Here is a 19,119-nt window from a genome sequence, read left to right as displayed (position 1 = left end):
TACTCCGCGACTACTCCTCGGGGCCGTCTGCCCAGCGACTACTCCGCGACTACTCCTCGGGGCCGTCTGCCCAGCGACTACTCCGCGACTACTCCTCGGGGCCGTCTGCCCAGCGACTGCTCCGCGACTACTCCTCGGGGCCGCCTGCCCAGCGACTACTCCGCGACTACTCCTCGGGGCCGCCTGCCCAGCGACTGCTCCGCGACTACTCCTCGGGGCCGTCTGCCCAGCGACTACTCCGCGACTACTCCTCGGGGCCGTCTGCCCAGCGACTGCTCCGCGACTACTCCTCGGGGCCGCCTGCCCAGCGACTACTCCGCGACTACTCCTCGGGGCCGCCTGCCCAGCGACTGCTCCGCGACTACTCCTCGGGGCCGTCTGCCCAGCGACTACTCCGCGACTACTCCTCGGGGCCGTCTGCCCAGCGACTGCTCCGCGACTACTCCTCGGGGCCGCCTGCCCAGCGACTACTCCGCGACTACTCCTCGGGGCCGTCTGCCCAGCGACTGCTCCGCGACTACTCCTCGGGGCCGCCTGCCCAGCGACTACTCCGCGACTACACCTCGGGGCCGTCTGCCCAGCGACTGCTCCGCGACTACTCCTCGGGGCCGTCTGCCCAGCGACTACTCCGCGACTACTCCTCGGGGCCGTCTGCCCAGCGACTACTCCGCGACTACTCCTCGGGGCCGTCTGCCCAGCGACTACTCCGCGACTACTCCTCGGGGCCGTCTGCCCAGCGACTGCTCCGCGACTACTCCTCGGGGCCGTCTGCCCAGCGACTGCTCCGCGACTACTCCTCGGGGCCGTCTGCCCAGCGACTACTCCGCGACTACTCCTCAGGGCCGTCTGCCCAGCGACTACTCCGCGACTACTCCTCGGGGCCGCCTGCCCAGCGACTGCTCCGCGACTACTCCTCGGGGCCGTCTGCCCAGCGACTGCTCCGCGACTACTCCTCGGGGCCGTCTGCCCAGCGACTGCTCCGCGACTACTCCTCGGGGCCGTCTGCCCAGCGACTACTCCGCGACTACTCCTCGGGGCCGTCTGCCCAGCGACTACTCCGCGACTACTCCTCGGGGCCGTCTGCCCAGCGACTACTCCGCGACTACTCCTCGGGGCCGTCTGCCCAGCGACTGCTCCGCGACTACTCCTCGGGGCCGTCTGCCCAGCGACTGCTCCGCGACTACTCCTCGGGGCCGCCTGCCCAGCGACTACTCCGCGACTACTCCTCGGGGCCGCCTGCCCAGCGACTGCTCCGCGACTACTCCTCGGGGCCGTCTGCCCAGCGACTACTCCGCGACTACTCCTCGGGGCCGTCTGCCCAGCGACTACTCCGCGACTACTCCTCGGGGCCGCCTGCCCAGCGACTGCTCCGCGACTACTCCTCGGGGCCGTCTGCCCAGCGACTACTCCGCGACTACTCCTCGGGGCCGTCTGCCCAGCGACTACTCCGCGACTACTCCTCGGGGCCGCCTGCCCAGCGACTACTCCGCGACTACTCCTCGGGGCCGCCTGCCCAGCGACTACTCCGCGACTACTCCTCGGGGCCGTCTGCCCAGCGACTGCTCCGCGACTACTCCTCGGGGCCGTCTGCCCAGCGACTGCTCCGCGACTACTCCTCGGGGCCGTCTGCCCAGCGACTACTCCGCGACTACTCCTCGGGGCCGTCTGCCCAGCGACTACTCCGCGACTACTCCTCGGGGCCGTCTGCCCAGCGACTACTCCGCGACTACTCCTCGGGGCCGTCTGCCCAGCGACTACTCCGCGACTACTCCTCGGGGCCGTCTGCCCAGCGACTGCTCCGCGACTACTCCTCGGGGCCGTCTGCCCAGCGACTACTCCGCGACTACTCCTCGGGGCCGTCTGCCCAGCGACTACTCCGCGACTACTCCTCGGGGCCGCCTGCCCAGCGACTACTCCGCGACTACTCCTCGGGGCCGTCTGCCCAGCGACTGCTCCGCGACTACTCCTCGGGGCCGTCTGCCCAGCGACTACTCCGCGACTACTACTCGGGGCCGTCTGCCCAGCGACTGCTCCGCGACTACTCCTCGGGGCCGTCTGCCCAGCGACTGCTCCGCGACTACTCCTCAGGGCCGTCTGCCCAGCGACTACTCCGCGACTACTCCTCGGGGCCGTCTGCCCAGCGACTACTCCGCGACTACTCCTCGGGGCCGTCTGCCCAGCGACTGCTCCGCGACTACTCCTCGGGGCCGTCTGCCCAGCGACTGCTCCGCGACTACTCCTCGGGGCCGTCTGCCCAGCGACTACTCCGCGACTACTCCTCGGGGCCATCTGCCCAGCGACTACTCCGCGACTACTCGGGGCCGTCTGCCCAGCGACTACTCCGCGACTACTCCTCGGGGCCGTCTGCCCAGCGACTACTCCGCGACTACACCTCGGGGCCGTCTGCCCAGCGACTGTGCGACTACTCGCGACTACTCCTCGGGGCCGTCTGCCCAGCGACTACTCCGCGACTACTCCTCGGGGCCGTCTGCCCAGCGACTACTCCGCGACTACTCCTCGGGGCCGTCTGCCCAGCGACTACTCCGCGACTACACCTCGGGGCCGTCTGCCCAGCGACTGTGCGACTACTCCGCGACTACTCCTCGGGGCCGTCTGCCCAGCGACTACTCCGCGACTACTCCTCGGGGCCGTCTGCCCAGCGACTACTCCGCGACTACTCCTCGGGGCCGCCTGCCCAGCGACTGCTCCGCGACTACTCCTCGGGGCCGCCTGCCCAGCGACTACTCCGCGACTACTCCTCGGGGCCGCCTGCCCAGCGACTACTCCGCGACTACTCCTCGGGGCCGTCTGCCCAGCGACTACTCCGCGACTACTCCTCGGGGCCGTCTGCCCAGCGACTACTCCGCGACTACTCCTCGGGGCCGCCTGCGCAGCGACTACTCCGCGACTACTCCTCGGGGCCGCCTGCCCAGCGACTACTCCGCGACTACTCCTCGGGGCCGTCTGCCCAGCGACTACTCCGCGACTACTCCTCGGGGCCGTCTGCCCAGCGACTACTCCGCGACTACTCCTCGGGGCCGCCTGCCCAGCGACTACTCCGCGACTACTCCTCGGGGCCGCCTGCCCAGCGACTACTCCGCGACTACTCCTCGGGGCCGTCTGCCCAGCGACTACTCCGCGACTACTCCTCGGGGCCGCCTGCCCAGCGACTACTCCGCGACTACTCCTCGGGTCCGCCTGCCCAGCGACTACTCCGCGACTACTCCTCGGGGCCGTCTGCCCAGCGACTACTCCGCGACTACTCCTCGGGGCCGTCTGCCCAGCGACTACTCCGCGACTACTCCTCGGGGCCGCCTGCCCAGCGACTACTCCGCGACTACACCTCGGGGCCGCCTGCCCAGCGACTACTCCGCGACTACTCCTCGGGGCCGCCTGCCCAGCGACTACTCCGCGACTACACCTCGGGGCCGCCTGCCCAGCGACTACTCCGCGACTACACCTCGGGGCCGCCTGCCCAGCGACTACTCCGCGACTACTCCTCGGGGCCGCCTGCCCAGCGACTACTCCGCGACTACTCCTCGGGGCCGTCTGCCCAGCGACTACTCCGCGACTACTCCTCGGGGCCGTCTGCCCAGCGACTACTCCGCGACTACACCTCGGGGCCGCCTGCCCAGCGACTACTCCGCGACTACTACTCGGGGCCGTCTGCCCAGCGACTGCTCCGCGACTACTCCTCGGGGCCGTCTGCCCAGCGACTACTCCGCGACTACTCCTCGGGGCCGTCTGCCCAGCGACTGCTCCGCGACTACTCCTCGGGGCCGTCTGCCCAGCGACTACTCCGCGACTACTCCTCGGGGCCGTCTGCCCAGCGACTACTCCGCGACTACTCCTCGGGGCCGTCTGCCCAGCGACTACTCCGCGACTACTCCTCGGGGCCGCCTGCCCAGCGACTACTCCGCGACTACTCCTCGGGGCCGCCTGCCCAGCGACTACTCCGCGACTACTCCTCGGGGCCGTCTGCCCAGCGACTACTCCGCGACTACTCCTCGGGGCCGCCTGCCCAGCGACTACTCCGCGACTACTCCTCGGGGCCGTCTGCCCAGCGACTACTCCGCGACTACTCCTCGGGGCCGTCTGCCCAGCGACTGCTCCGCGACTACTCCTCGGGGCCGTCTGCCCAGCGACTACTCCGCGACTACTCCTCGGGGCCGTCTGCCCAGCGACTGCTCCGCGACTACTCCTCGGGGCCGTCTGCCCAGCGACTACTCCGCGACTACTCCTCGGGGCCGCCTGCCCAGCGACTACTCCGCGACTACTCCTCGGGGCCGTCTGCCCAGCGACTACTCCGCGACTACTCCTCGGGGCCGCCTGCCCAGCGACTACTCCGCGACTACTCCTCGGGGCCGTCTGCCCAGCGACTACTCCGCGACTACACCTCGGGGCCGCCTGCCCAGCGACTACTCCGCGACTACTACTCGGGGCCGTCTGCCCAGCGACTACTCCGCGACTACTCCTCGGGGCCGTCTGCCCAGCGACTACTCCGCGACTACTCCTCGGGGCCGTCTGCCCAGCGACTGTGCGACTACTCCTCGGGGCCGTCTGCCCAGCGACTACTCCGCGACTACTCCTCGGGGCCGCCTGCCCAGCGACTACTCCGCGACTACTCCTCGGGGCCGTCTGCCCAGCGACTGTGCGACTACTCCTCGGGGCCGTCTGCCCAGCGACTACTCCGCGACTACTCCTCGGGGCCGCCTGCCCAGCGACTACTCCGCGACTACTCCTCGGGGCCGTCTGCCCAGCGACTGTGCGACTACTCCTCGGGGCCGTCTGCCCAGCGACTACTCCGCGACTACTCCTCGGGGCCGCCTGCCCAGCGACTACTCCGCGACTACTCCTCGGGGCCGTCTGCCCAGCGACTGTGCGACTACTCCTCGGGGCCGTCTGCCCAGCGACTACTCCGCGACTACTCCTCGGGGCCGCCTGCCCAGCGACTACTCCGCGACTACTCCTCGGGGCCGTCTGCCCAGCGACTACTCCGCGACTACACCTCGGGGCCGCCTGCCCAGCGACTACTCCGCGACTACTACTCGGGGCCGTCTGCCCAGCGACTACTCCGCGACTACTCCTCGGGGCCGTCTGCCCAGCGACTACTCCGCGACTACTCCTCGGGGCCGTCTGCCCAGCGACTACTCCGCGACTACTCCTCGGGGCCGTCTGCCCAGCGACTGTGCGACTACTCGCGACCGTGTCTCCCTCGCGACTGACTCGACTGAGCGCTCCGCGCGCGGCGCTTCCCCTCCCGGCACGTCTCTCCCTCCCCTCGACGTCTCCCACGGAGCACATGACGTTTCGCAGGCAGGGCGGGACCTCAGTCGCCCGGTGTACAAACACAACAATACCCTTCAAAAATATAAAAGATTACAGTCCGCTGAAAAAAAAAACAACACACACTGGTATATCATTATGCCTAACTGGCAGGAGAGGCGTTGCCTCGTCATAACGGCCTGTAGGGAGCTAGGTAGGCACCTGGGTCGACGTCAGTATGTTTAATACTTAAAAGATAGACAAGACGCGATGAGTCCACTTGCTTCAAAAGTCAGTTTACTGTAGGGAAACGTGCGCTTTACCGCTCGACTAAAAATTAAACTAATGGTCCCAGTCAACATATTCAACAATCATCTTCATAGCTGATAATAATCCGCTTAGCTGGGTTTGTTTTCTCTTTTTGTAGTTGTGATAATCGCCGTTGAAGGGTTAGTGATAGAAGAATAAGTAATGGCTTTGTAACTGTAGAGAAATTACACTCACAGGTTGTATGCATACCAGTGACTTTTTCTGACTTCAATTACAGTTATTGAGATTATTTTTAAATCATATCTTTACCAAAATAACAATAGCCTATAGCACTCAGGGACAATGTAGCTTCATATTATGAAAGAATTGTTAGAATTTGATCAGTAGTTTCAGAGATTGCCCCTAACATTCAAACATAAAAACATACCTAACCTAAAACTGAAAACAGTCAAAAGTAAAAAAAAAAAAAGAATGAAAAATGATAAAAAAATATAGGTATATGAAGAAGGGAAAAAGTAGAATTAGAAGTAAGATAGTAACATTATAAATAATACATGATAAACTATCGCTCAAAGAAAAGAAACAGGAACAATATAAACTTAAAACATAATTCAATTACAATATTATTAAGTTAGAAATAAACAAAGATAACAAATCAATGTTTTGGTAAATATGTAGACCTTACCTAACAAACCCGTAAAAAAGGATGCACAGTAACAACTCACGTAAATTTTTTTTTGTTATTTATTACTTACGCAACAATATCAAAAACACAAATAAGACTTTAAAATTAGAAACGTTAAAAACTCACCTAAATTGGAGGCGGTAATTAAACACCGTTTTAAACAATAAATGAACTAAATAATCACGTATTGGTTCGTTTGAATTCTGGCCTATCACGAACAATAACGCGACATCATTATCCAATAAAAAAAGTAGATACTCGTACCTCGTACGTAAACAAGAAACAATGTTAACCGCCACATCACGGCACTGGTATTGTGATGAAATTTAAAAATTCGATATCTCCTAAAGTATTTGGAATTTCTTATCTCCGCCGCTTTTAATGAAAAGAGGAAGTTGAAGAGCATATAATAAAGGTATTTTCGGATTTTTAACATTTTTTTTTCGCAAATACCGTTCAACTACATATGATGAAATTTAAAAATTCAATATCTCCTAAAGTATTTGGAATTTCTTACCTCCGCCACTTTTAATGAAAAGAGGACGTTGAAGAGCATAAAATAAAGGTATTTTCGGATTTTTAAATTTTTTTTTCGCAAATACCGCCCAACTACATATTTACCAATGCTTTTAAGGAACTACCTGAACCACAGGTCCCTTTTTTATTTGCTCCAGGCATCATGTCAGTAGGTCGAGTGGTGGCCACGGCCATAGAGGGTATGTCTACCAGACGGCAATCCTGCATTAAAAACATGTCCACATTCACAGCCAATTCACACAAAAACTTAATGAACTACACACCTAAACCTTCCTCGTGAATCACACTGCCCATTGGTGAAAACTGTATGAAAATCCGTTGGGTAGATTTTGAGTTTGTCGCGTTCAGCCAGACAGATAGACGCGGCAGGAGGAATGTATTGGTGGCCAACTGTTCAGACAGTTGACTGAGAAGGCCAGTGCCTGGTGCGTGTGGCGACTGCGCGGGGGAGCGGTGGGGAAGTGTGTGTGCGTGTCGCAGGTGGTGATAGAGCAGATGTCGTACGGCCCGCTGGCGCTGGCCTGCTTCCTCGGCGGCATGTCGCTGCTGGAGGGGGGCAGCGTGGACGACGCCGTCGCAGAGCTGCGCTCCAAGTTCTTCAGCACCTGGAAGGTGACTACGTCGAGACACGTGCGGTGCATCCCTTACCGTTAGTTGTACCTCGTCCTGTTTGCAGTGTGCACTGTACGTGTCGGTAGACACCGGAAAAATTTGTGGGTTCAGTGACCTCCAGGATAGACTCCGCTATCCTCTACACACTCGGGCAAATGCCAACTGTTCATTGGCTGTTGACTTGTGAGTCGTCTCGACTGGGCGGCCTGTGATTCGACACTTCTACGAGTGAGGGTCTCTAATTGGCCCTCGTTACTCCAGATTATCAGTGAACCAATGGCAGAAGCAGCACTAAGGTATAATTATTTGAATTGTAGCATGTCACGAAATGAACAAAATGAATCCGCGAATTTTTCAGGTCTCTACGTATTGGGCATTTACTCTGTCTCTCCGATATGCAGTGTCTGCCATTAGCATCGTCCTTGTTGCCCTGTGCTCTTTTGCCAGTTGTACGCCATGGAGCGAAAAATTTTAGACACACCTTTATAATGTAATAAAAAAATATTTAATGTATCTGAAACATTGTATTTTTTTAAAGGAAAATTTGGATTGAGAATTTTTTTTATTAGGTAATACATTTTCTTGTGTATTTCATCAAGAGCTTCAGGTGATAGTGTTCAATTTTTTTACTTTTAAGGAGAATTAACTTAAAGATGCCTATTTGGTTTTGTCAACAAATTCTTTTTTATATTATTTTATATTATAAATGTTGGCTTTGTTTGAGCATAGCACATAATTTAACGCCCTGTTATTAGTAGCAGTGATAGACTGCTACAAATAGTTTATCCTGTGAAATAATAATTGTTGTTAAGCATTGAATTATTTTTTGGCTGTTAGCATGACAAAATGTAAAAATTCTCTCAATAGACACTATTTTATGTTCAAAGAAAATCAACCAATAGTGAAATACAAAATCAATGAAACTTATTATAGGTAACGATGGATTATAAAACAAGATTTTTAATGTCAGCAAGCCAGCTAGTATGACTGTGAACAAGTGTTGTATGCTGCAGACCGAGCGGTGAGATATGCTGTAGCTACGGACACGATTGTAGGTGAATTGCGATAGAAACAGAACAACACAAATGAGGATGTCAATACACAATATAACACTGCAATTCAGGTTACACCACAAAGCAACAAAATGCAATTAAAATCATGACAAATAGTATTTTCAATCAAAACTTAATTCTTATGACAAATAATTAATTATTTAAAAATTGTTGTATTGAGAAAAAACGTCAGGTATCGGTCAGAATGACACTCTTATGGAGAAATTAGTATCATGGAACATTTAAGTACAAAATTTTTTTTCAGTAATATGCTATCTTTTTTAATAAGCAGATTTCATAAATAATAAAAACAATAACACCGTAATCTCCTGTTTTAAAAACAAAATTGGCTTGAAAATGAAACCGTGAAACCTTGCCTCTAGCTATAGCTAAGTGCTGTATAGTTGGGGCCGTGAGTGCTGGAGCCGTGCCGAGAGCACGCAGAAACGCCGTGCTGTTGGGCCGCAGGTGGGCGTGTGCGTGTGGCCGGCCGTGCAGACTGTCAACTTCACGTTTGTGCCGGAGCGCAACCGCCTGCTCTTCGTGGGGACGTGCAGCTTCCTGTGGACCGTGTTCATCGCGTACGTGAAGCAGACGAGGGTGGAGGGCGGCCCGGAGCCGGGGCTCCGCCCCACGTCCTCGCCGTAGCCGCTTCACGTCTATCAGGGTGTCGCTCGAGTGCAGACTGGGCCCAGTGCTTGTAGGGGACTGCTCTGGGGACATAAACAACTATTTTACCAAGTGGACAACGATGAAATCAGTGTCAGGAATTTGCTATGTTTGGCATTAGTTTAGTATTTTTTTGCAAAGACATGGAAAGGCAAGAAAATCACTAATTTTAATTTATGTAACGGAGTAGACACCTTGATATGTTTTTAGCGTTTCAGTGGCTGGTTTCCATGTGTTGGGTGTAGGATGGGCAACAGTGTCAAACATTGGCGTGCACGGCACGACACGGGATCCTGGGTGGCACGGACGGGTGTGTCAGTGCCGTGCTGGCTGGGCAGTTAAACACACGTCCACTCGAGTACATTGCAGAAGGCCGCTGATACGTTAGTTCCTGCCGGAGTCCTTGCAGCAGTCCCCTCGAGGCGGTATCGATGTGAAGTGCGTATGTGTGTGTCCTGTAGCGACTGCATTCCAGAGCAACTAGTGTGTAGAGTCTGTGCTGCTGTGTGCTGGTCCACAAGCAAGCGTCTTGTAGTATCGTGCGTGTTCAAGGGTTGTATTTAGATTGTGTATGTTTTACATAAAACATGTAGGTATATTTATGTAAGGCTGGCTTCATCCGCTGTGTTGGCCTTACGGTGTTTTTCTCAGTTCAGAACCGTATGAAGGAATATTTCAAAAGTGTGACTTTAAAAGTAAAGTTGTCTGCATTACCCAGCATGGAAACGCAGGAAACGAAAATACGATGAGTGACCGCAATGCAGTTAGACAGGCTAAGATTTTAACTATGAATATTCGATTGAAATACGTCTGATTAAAAAAAAAAAAGCAATTCGAAATGTTTATACTAATTTTGAAGCTAAGAATTGTCTGGGGACAGTATGCTGTAATTGCCATATTCTCTCGCCCAAAACATTCCGGTGATGATCTGCAAGTCTGAATTGGAATCTCCGTCGCTAATGACGGTCACCGCCATAAAAAACAGTCATCTTAAACTGTTTCCACACTGCAAACACTACACTTCGGCCGGTGTCTGGGCGCCTGGCCGACATTGTGTAGACCACGAGCATGAAAGAAACATTGCTTCAGCCGGCCACAAGCCAACCATGTTGCTGAGCCGAGCCCTGGTGTGTCTCATACCGTCTCACCCGCAAATACTGCATTCCTTTTTCCTTTACTCTACATTTTTACTTTTTCAGTTCTGAGTATTTTTTAACAGTTTAAAAATGAGTGGTTATATCTTAGTTTTGAGCCTTGGTAAACAGTAGGTTTAATCTTCATTTTTAATACAAATAAATTTAGGTGTCGCAGGCGCAATTCTTGTCAATTTTTAAAATATTCAATTGGTGTGTTTCACAGGGACGAATCTTGGCTTTTCTTCGCTCACAGCAGACTTTGTGATTATGCACCCCCCCCCCCCCCTCCCTTCTCGGCAAACATCAGGAAACATACCATACACAACTGCTTTTTATCTGAGTACAGTATATGTAAAATTTTAAAGTTAAGTTTTATTAAACACCTTGCACCTTGTACTTAACTAGTGTTTAAGTATACAATTTATTTCACATAGTGTAAAAGGTTCATTTGGAAAACAAAAGATAAAATAAAACATAGTTTTGATTGAGTTACATTGTAGTGTACAATATTAAAAATTATTTTATAGTCTGCAGAAATTAATGCACCTCTACCTAAAGCTTATACATATTCAAAGTTCAAAACAAAATCTCTTGGCCCATTACGCCTCTCTCTCTCTCTCTCTCTCTCTCCCCCCCCCCCCCCCCCCTTCATGTCCGTGTGTGTGCATTCATTCGATTTGACTGCTGAAGCCTTATCGGTAAGAAATCAGAATTGGCTAAATACAGGCCACCGTTGAACTCACAACTGTATAAACATATAATTTATAGTCAAAATGTTGGGCACTAAAGTGTGAACTAAAATATAATACAATTTCAAATTTTCATACAAAACCAATAATGGAAAGACATGAAGAACTTTCTTAAAACAGTATTTGTGTTATTTTTAAGTTGATAATTATATAATATATATTATATATAAAATATAAAATATAATAAATATAACTGGGTGGCCAATACACAGCTGTGCTTTGTTGTGCTGTGCTTAATTTCCTTGTGCTCCATTTCTTGTGTGTCAAGAGCTACTATTTGCCGTGTCAACCACCTGTTCACAGCACAACAGCACATTCCTTTACTTGATGTCATAGGCAGAAAACAGAAGTAGGTGCTTGTTATGCTCATGTCTAGTGTGTTGTGTCGGCCATTCTTACCGATGTGTCGCTGCGTGAGCATTGCAGACTCATGCTAAATGTTATTTGCTAGTTGTGATGAGTCAAGTGTGTGCTCATAATTTAAAATGTTTTGTTTGACTGATTGAATTACATTGTGGTCACTAATTGAAAGTTAGTTTTCATGTTTCCATGTATGTATAATGTAAACAATTTTTTCTTGTATCGTCAAAGTACCTTTCATCAAAATTATAATAAAATTTAAATCCAGCATGACAGTTAAGATGCAGAGCCTTAGGAGTGTAGGTCAAGTCACTTTAATAATAATATTACACCTGCAATTGGGCTTCCGCCCGGTGGCAAGGAGTTCCCACCCCCTAACTACCCTCACTCCTCCCCCCTCTGGAGCCTCCTTCGTAAGTCCTTCCCTCCTCCCAGATCCAGTGTCCTCCCCTCAAGCTCGTTCCACTCTCGCCCGTCCTCACAAGGAACACCTGACTTCCTCTCTCTGTCCGTCTCCATTCCCTCTGGATCTTCCACTCATGATCCCTCCTTCAGCCCTCTGTGCAAAGTTTTGTAATGTTTAGAATTTTAGAACTTGGTTCTCGCTTCTTTTTTTGTTCTTATTCATGACTCCTGTCTTTTCACTCGGTTATCTCACGAGATATTGCAACTTTAAATCAATTGCATGTGAAGAGTGAAGAGTGGCCGTGAGATGGGACGGGATGAGAGAGTGAGAAGTAGGAGATGATTGCTCGGTCCATGGCTTCCCCTCCTGTCAGCTGCCGGCAGGAGTAGCGAGTAGCGAGTTCGCGCTCCCAGAACCCCTGAGCAGATGTCTTGCCCTCTTTCGTAATTATTGTAACTGTTGTCTTAGGTGACTGCAGTCTGTGGTATGTTGTATCTGTGTCATCATATTGTCCTTGACTGTTTAGCAAAGTTTTATCATTATCTGACTTAAGGTTGTTCTTTCTGAGCAAATTCTCTTTCGATTGTAGAAAGTCTTTACGGTTAACAACAGTTATTCCTTCAAAATATATCTCGCTCATTAGTACCAGTAGCAAGTTTTAAAGTATAATAATATTTGATAATTGGTAATAAATAAAGAGTGATATTAGAATTGTTGTCTGTGATAATGTTGTGCCGGTATTGTCAGGAAATATTAGGTATATTAGTTACCTAAGTTATAGATGATATCTAATGTTATGTATTCAATTTTAATGTTGTTATAAATTATTGTAAAATAACCACCATTGGCTTTTATTCTCGGACATTTTGTGTAAGAAATTCTTTCCTAGATAAAAACGAGCTGTGGTTGTGTCCAGATGTTGAGAGTTCACCGTGAGCTGGATGTTCATCAGCAGTGTTGTGAGTCCTGGGGAAACTGGCAGGCTCTGCGCGAGTGGCGAAGGGGCAGAGCCTCTGGTGGCAGGTGCAGTCGCGATGGGCCTGTCTGCGTGTCTGTACGACCTTCAGCGTGATGAACCACGCGGTGCTTATGTGGAGACTCAGTGCATTAGCCTCTGATCTTGGAAACTACGAGTGCACAAGTACTCGAAATTTCGAGTCAAGTTTTTAAGTACTCGACTGACCCTAATTTTGAAGCTCGAAAAATTCGAGTAGTCCAATGTTTGGTCTAGGGACGTTGTAAATGTTTCATGAAACATCTGAAATACAAACCGGAGTAATAATCTAGGTTCATGTACCTAGTAATTGTGAAGCTCGTACAATGCAGTTCAGTAGGAAACATGATTAGTTGATGCAGAACTGAATGTGAAGGTCTTCGTTACAACGTAAGTACCTTCAGCATGCGATGCTTATGTTCTCCTGCCGTTTCATTATTATTAACACTGTAGATAATTAAGTTTGCTAGTGATGGTGGCTGATTTTACATAATTTTTTACTGCATAATTTTCATTTTTGTCATTATGAGCATTGTCATTATAAGTTTGTTTACATTAACCTTAGCATCTATACAATTGTCATAATCAAAATTTTGTCGAATTTGCTGCAGTAACGATTGTTTTTTTTTTTTTTTTTTTTTTTTTTTAAATGAGCTTTGATTATCCTTTTCCTCATAAATAATATTTATACCATGTGTTACTGAAAAGAAATGAACGTACAAAATTGTCTATTTTACCGTCCGCCTGACTCAAAATAATAATGGCACTCGTAAACGTGAAGTGAAGACAAATGAACGACTGACAAAGAAACACGGAGGAAGCACCATAGTTACCGCACAAACACAATAGTTACCATATAAACATATTTTAGTCCTTATGCTTCATAATATAATTTGAAAGAATTTATTCTATTGTTTTACTTATTGGTAATAGTTGATTACAATTTTTTTGTGATGCATATTCAAATAGCTAACTTACATCGAAATATACAGTTGTAAAATTATTTCATAAATATAAATACTGAGGGTAGGAACCATAGGTTACTATGCAGATAGCATTATGATAGTGAGTAAAAAAAAAAACATCATGAGATACTATGTAAAGTGTTTACTTTTGTGCCACAATTTTCTGTTGGTTGAACTTCAAAGGAAAATGCAAAAAAAAATTTCCCGACTTCACAAACTTGACTCAAAAATATAAGCGTTTTTGCACTACTCGACTCGACATTAAAAAATACTTCTTGTGCACCCCTGCTTGAAACCTTAATTCACTTGTAATCATACTCTGGGATTCAGTGAACTGTCCTCATCTGTGAGGATATTGCAGTCTGGATTGCTATTTGTCTGTCTCGCTGAGGAGAAACGTGAGCATTACTAGAGACGTGCAAAATTCGCAGGTTCAGTGACCTCCAGGATAGACTCTACTACACTCTACACAACCGGGCATATGCCACCTGTTCATTGGCTGCTGACTTGTGAGTCGTCTTGACTGAGTGTCTGTGATTCCACACTTCTTTGAGCAAGGGTCTCTAATTGGCCCTCATCACTCCAGATTAACAGTGAACCAGTGGTAGAAGCAGCACTAAGGTATAATTATTTGAATTGTAGCATATCACAAAATGAATCCATGAATTTTGCAAGTCTCTAAGCATTACTCTCAATGACACCTTCAAGCAACTGTGGTATGCCTCATTAGATGACATCAGATGTGCTTCAGTACAGTGTACTATAGTCATTGAAGACAGTAGTCTACAGGGTGGCCACCAAACCGGGAAAACGGGAAAAACCGGGAATATGTCGGGAATTTGAAAGGGCCCAGGTAAAACCAGGAAACTGTCTGGAATTTTATTTCTTTCCTGGGCAAATGCTGCGGTGTAAATGCGCACAACTTATATAAGACGTACATCGCGGCGTCTGATAATCACGCGGCAAATCTATACAGTGTCATGTTGGCAGAGACTGTAGTGTTCCCAGGCGTGTCATGTTTCTTCTTTCCTCATAGACGCAATACGTCACTAAGGGGGGAGGGGGAATATGAACCGCACTACGGCGTGCAACACGGGGTGTTGTTCTAATTTGTTCTAGAGGTGTAAAAGTAACGAAAAAAAGTGTACCCGTATGTATTCGTTACTATAACAATTAGTACTCGTTACTTTCGTATCGTTACTCGTTACTTCTGATACCGCATAACATGCTATGTTATGTAACAGCAACGAATCGAGTCGTATTTCGTACGCGTACAGTATGACGTCGCGTAAATAATAATAAATCGAATATAAACAATTTAAATATTTGATAATTAACAGCTTTTGTTAACCAAGAAACAATTAAATCTCATTAGAGCGGCTTTATTATAATATATCATTTAAGATAAGAACATAAAACGTGAAAATACGTGATAATAAAAAACAAAAACATACATATTTATAATTTGTAAAAAATACTTTCTTACGGTGTTTCTGTTCCAATCTATAACTTTGTCTACACACACAATACCTTTAATAAACAGTAAAAAACTTGGACGACGAATTTCCAAATTATACTTTTATTAATAAACAAACATCGTTCTTTGTAACGAATAAGTGCGCGCATGCGTAAATCATACGAAAGATGCGAGTAACGAAATGCACTCGTGTGTAATGTTTCGTTACTCGTTACTAGATGCCGCACCCGTTACTCAGTAATAGAGTTGTAAAAGTAATGAAAGAATGTGTACCCGTATGTATTCGTTACTATAACAATTAGTACTCGTTACTTTCGTATCGTTACTCGTTACTTCTGATACCGCATAACATGGCACATGCTATGTTATGTAACAGCAACGAATCGAGTCGTATTTCGTACGCGTACAGTATGACGTCGCGTAAATAATAATAAATAGAATATAAACAATTAAAAATATTTGATAATTAACAGCTTTTGTTAACCAAGAAACAATTAAATCTCATTAGAGCGGCTTTATTATAATATATATTTTAAGATAACATAAAACGTGAAAATACGCGATAATAAAAAACAAAAACATACATATTTATAATTTGTAAAAATACTTTCTTACGTTGTTTCTGTTCGAATCTAAAACTTTGTCTACACACACAATACCTTTAATAAACAGTAAAAAACTTGGACGACGAATTTACAAATTATACTTTTATTAATAAACAAACATCGTTCTTTGTAACGAATAAGCGCGCGCATGCGTAAAACATACGAAAGATGCGAGTAACGAAATGCACTCGTGTGTAACGTTTCGTTACTCGTTACTAGATGCCGCACCCGTTACTCAGTAACTAATACATACGGTTTGCTACAGCTCTAATTTGTTATGTTCAGTACAAGTCTTCGAGCGGTTTTAGTCTTACGCTGTGCAGTTTGTTAGGAAGCTATTGCGGCAATGTCTACTAGGTATTTCTGTCATTATGAGTCTTGAGGTTCCATGGGCGATGCGATGCGAAAGACAGAACTTGTGCGAGATGCAAGATATGCAATAAAAGTTTCAAGATTGATACGATGGGTAGGGGAGCATTTACAAGCCATGCCAAATCTAAGAATTACAATAGAGTTATAAATAACCAATCAAGAAACCTGCAAGTTACAGAATTTTGTTTCCACTCAACCTGCTCAGGATGAAGCCCACGCTTCCTGTAACAAAGTTTTATTAGTACTTTAATTTATACTAGTAGCTTCCAACGGTTTAGCGGTGTTATAAACTACGACGTCTTGTAATCCATCGCTTATCAATAAACTGTCAAATATGTCCAGTAACTAACGACACTGCACGTTTTTTTATGAATATTCGCAGCTGTGCGTTGAGGCCGGCCGATAAACCTTCCGCATTAACTTACCTTTAACGTCGGTAATGCTATGTTCACTTAAAATTTGTAAAATAATAATACTAAACATATAATTATTATGTACACCAGATCCCCGATTTAACGAAGCAGTGATTTTACGAGTACATTCTCGGGAACCGTAAAAAAAATTGGAAATTTTGACCAAAATGTGAAAATCAGAAAAAAATATTTTTAAAAAAACGCAATGAAAGATCATGTATACCGAATAAAAGCATGTTGGACCTCCAGCGGTCACCAGCAAAGCATAAACACGACCCAATGCGTGGTGCAACTGCTACATCGCTTCGTTATTGCTCGCGCGAGAGGCGAGACGTGGAATGTTAGAAGAAAGGAAGGGGGAAATGCGGGGGATGACAGACAGCAGCCAGTGTGTTTCCTGCGTGGGGAATAAGTGGCGTTGCTCCTTTTTTTATGCTGTGTGAAGCGACCTTTTTCTATCAACTCACGGGAAAAGATAATTGCTTGAGCTGTCAAAATAAACATCGCTGCGACAGTACAAGACGCGGGCGAGCATCCGGTAGGTCGATGTGTATATCTACTCGAAAAACATATCTCAATTCATGACACTAATAAGATTCCTTATAACTTACACGTATAGCCTGATGTTTTCAGCCTGATCCAAGACAAGCAGAAAAGAACCTTAGGGAACTTAAGGCAAAAAAAGTCAAAATAATGAGTGATGCCTTAAAACAGACCGCTCTCATAGACGAAGAAATTTTAAACACAAAAAAGGTTAAAGTTATGTGGCAAATATATATTTAGTAAACTGCCACCTGTTTTTTTAGTTGGGTATGTATCACATTTTGTGCATTTTTGTTTTATATTTAGTACTATACAGTTCCGTGTTTTAAAATGTGTGCTTTGTATCATGTATTACATAAATAAAAACATGTCATTTTGTATATATATTGCAAAACCTGGAAAATCTGGAAAATACCTGGAAAAACCTGGAAAAAACCTGGAATTTTTTATCACAAATATAGTGGCCACCCTGAGTCTAAGCACATCTGATGTCTGTCCGAGAAGTCTCCCCACCTGGCCGCCTAGACAAGGAAATATGTATGTGCTGCAGAGATCTGATTTTTGAAGTTATGAAAACATGGTGAGAGTGAATTTCTACGCAGCACGCGCACCATGTAAAGATATTTTCACAGAATGAAATAAAGGCTACCTACATACAAATAAATTTATGAGTGCTTTTAAATAGTATACTTCATTGAATGATGTTGAATAGTGGTCCATGTCATTAAAAACATTAATTTATGGAATTATTTGTGATATAAATTGAGTTTATGACTTTGTCAAGTGTATTTATAGAAGTGAGGTTATGTTCCAGTATGTATCATTTATTTGCTTTATAAAATATTACGTTGTTAATAAATAATTAAAAGTAATAAATTGGAATACATATTCAGCATATTGATTTTCATTATTAAATAAAAAAAAATATCTAGATTATTTTACTAAATTAAATAATTTATTCAATACACATATAAATATCAATATTTTTGTATTTATTTAAATTTTTTAATTTGATTGAATCTATACTTTACCAGCCGTTTTTATACTATCAATCCAGTCATTTTATTATTATCTTTGAAAGATTTGTGCAATGGGAGTGCATGACTTGATGAAAGCTTTTGGACATATGCCATTGCTTAGCACATGAATGTCTGTTGAAGAAAACTACAAAATACACAAATGACAAAAAACACAAATTAAGCAAAGTTTCCATACCATGTGCGTCTCTGCCTGAGGACGGGAGCAGATAGCAGTTCCCGAAACGTTGCTTGTTTCTGTTTTAGAAAACTGTTGTGTTTTTGTCTCATTTTAACTGTTGTGCTGATTTTTTTTTTGGGTTCAATATTTTTGTGCTATCATTTGTGGGTTTTTTCTTTTCTCTTTTGTTTTTATTTTTTGAAAAACTATTGTGTTTGTTTTGTCTTTTCGTTTGGCTGTGTTTTTGTCTCGTTTCAACTGTTGTGCTGAATTTTTTGGGTTCAGTATTTTTGTGCTGTCATCATTTGTGGGTTTTTTTCGTTCTGTTAGTCCATTTTTCTTTGTTTTTTCTTTGTTTTGGTTGACCATATTCCTGTTGTGGAGTATTGTGTGGCGTTAAATCCTGACAACAGCAATTTTTTGCTTAATTTGTGTTTTTTGTCATTTGTGTATTTTGTAGTTTTCTTCTACAGACATACATGTGCTAAGCAATGGCGTATGTCCAAAATCTTACATCAAGTCAGTCATTTTATTACTTAATTTCTGTTAGTTATTTGCACATACAATTATAGTTTATTTTAAAATTACTCCAAGTAAGTATACCTTCTAACATGCATATACAAGTACATGTACCCATTTTTTTTATGGAGCGTAACATCTCGTTGACAGCGAGATCGTTGACAGCAAATGTCAAGCAACCAAGGAGAGGATATCGAGCAAGGAATCAAGGACTGTCATTTGTTGCTTGGAAGTGATTTTGCGAAACAGAAATGTAGTTGGTTTAGCGGAGACTTGCATCCAGGTCCTGTTGG

At 46.7% G+C, this 19,119-nt stretch overlaps 2 protein-coding genes across 2 annotated transcripts in view; one reads left to right on the top strand and one right to left on the bottom strand.

Moving 5' to 3' along the window:
- The window catches only part of LOC134531066 (mpv17-like protein), a 28,629-nt gene extending 10,723 nt beyond the window's left edge, over window positions 1-17,906 (top strand). The window contains exons 2-3 of the mRNA XM_063366591.1: window positions 7,238-7,369; window positions 8,890-17,906. Coding sequence (XP_063222661.1) covers window positions 7,238-7,369; window positions 8,890-9,069 — 312 coding nt within the window. The 3' untranslated portion in view covers window positions 9,070-17,906. The remainder of the gene's footprint in view (window positions 1-7,237; window positions 7,370-8,889) is intronic.
- The window catches only part of LOC134531046 (mpv17-like protein), a 19,946-nt gene continuing 9,839 nt past the window's right edge, over window positions 9,013-19,119 (bottom strand). Inside the window, exon 5 of the transcript XR_010074924.1 lies at window positions 9,013-9,134. The gene's annotated coding sequence lies outside the window, so the exon portion shown is untranslated. The remainder of the gene's footprint in view (window positions 9,135-19,119) is intronic.

This window comes from Bacillus rossius, chromosome 1 (assembly GCF_032445375.1).
Source record: "Bacillus rossius redtenbacheri isolate Brsri chromosome 1, Brsri_v3, whole genome shotgun sequence".
Taxonomy (NCBI): Eukaryota; Metazoa; Arthropoda; class Insecta; order Phasmatodea; family Bacillidae; genus Bacillus; species Bacillus rossius.
The sequence above is the reverse complement of the archived record's forward strand: the minus strand, read 5'-3'. Positions and strand labels throughout refer to the sequence as shown.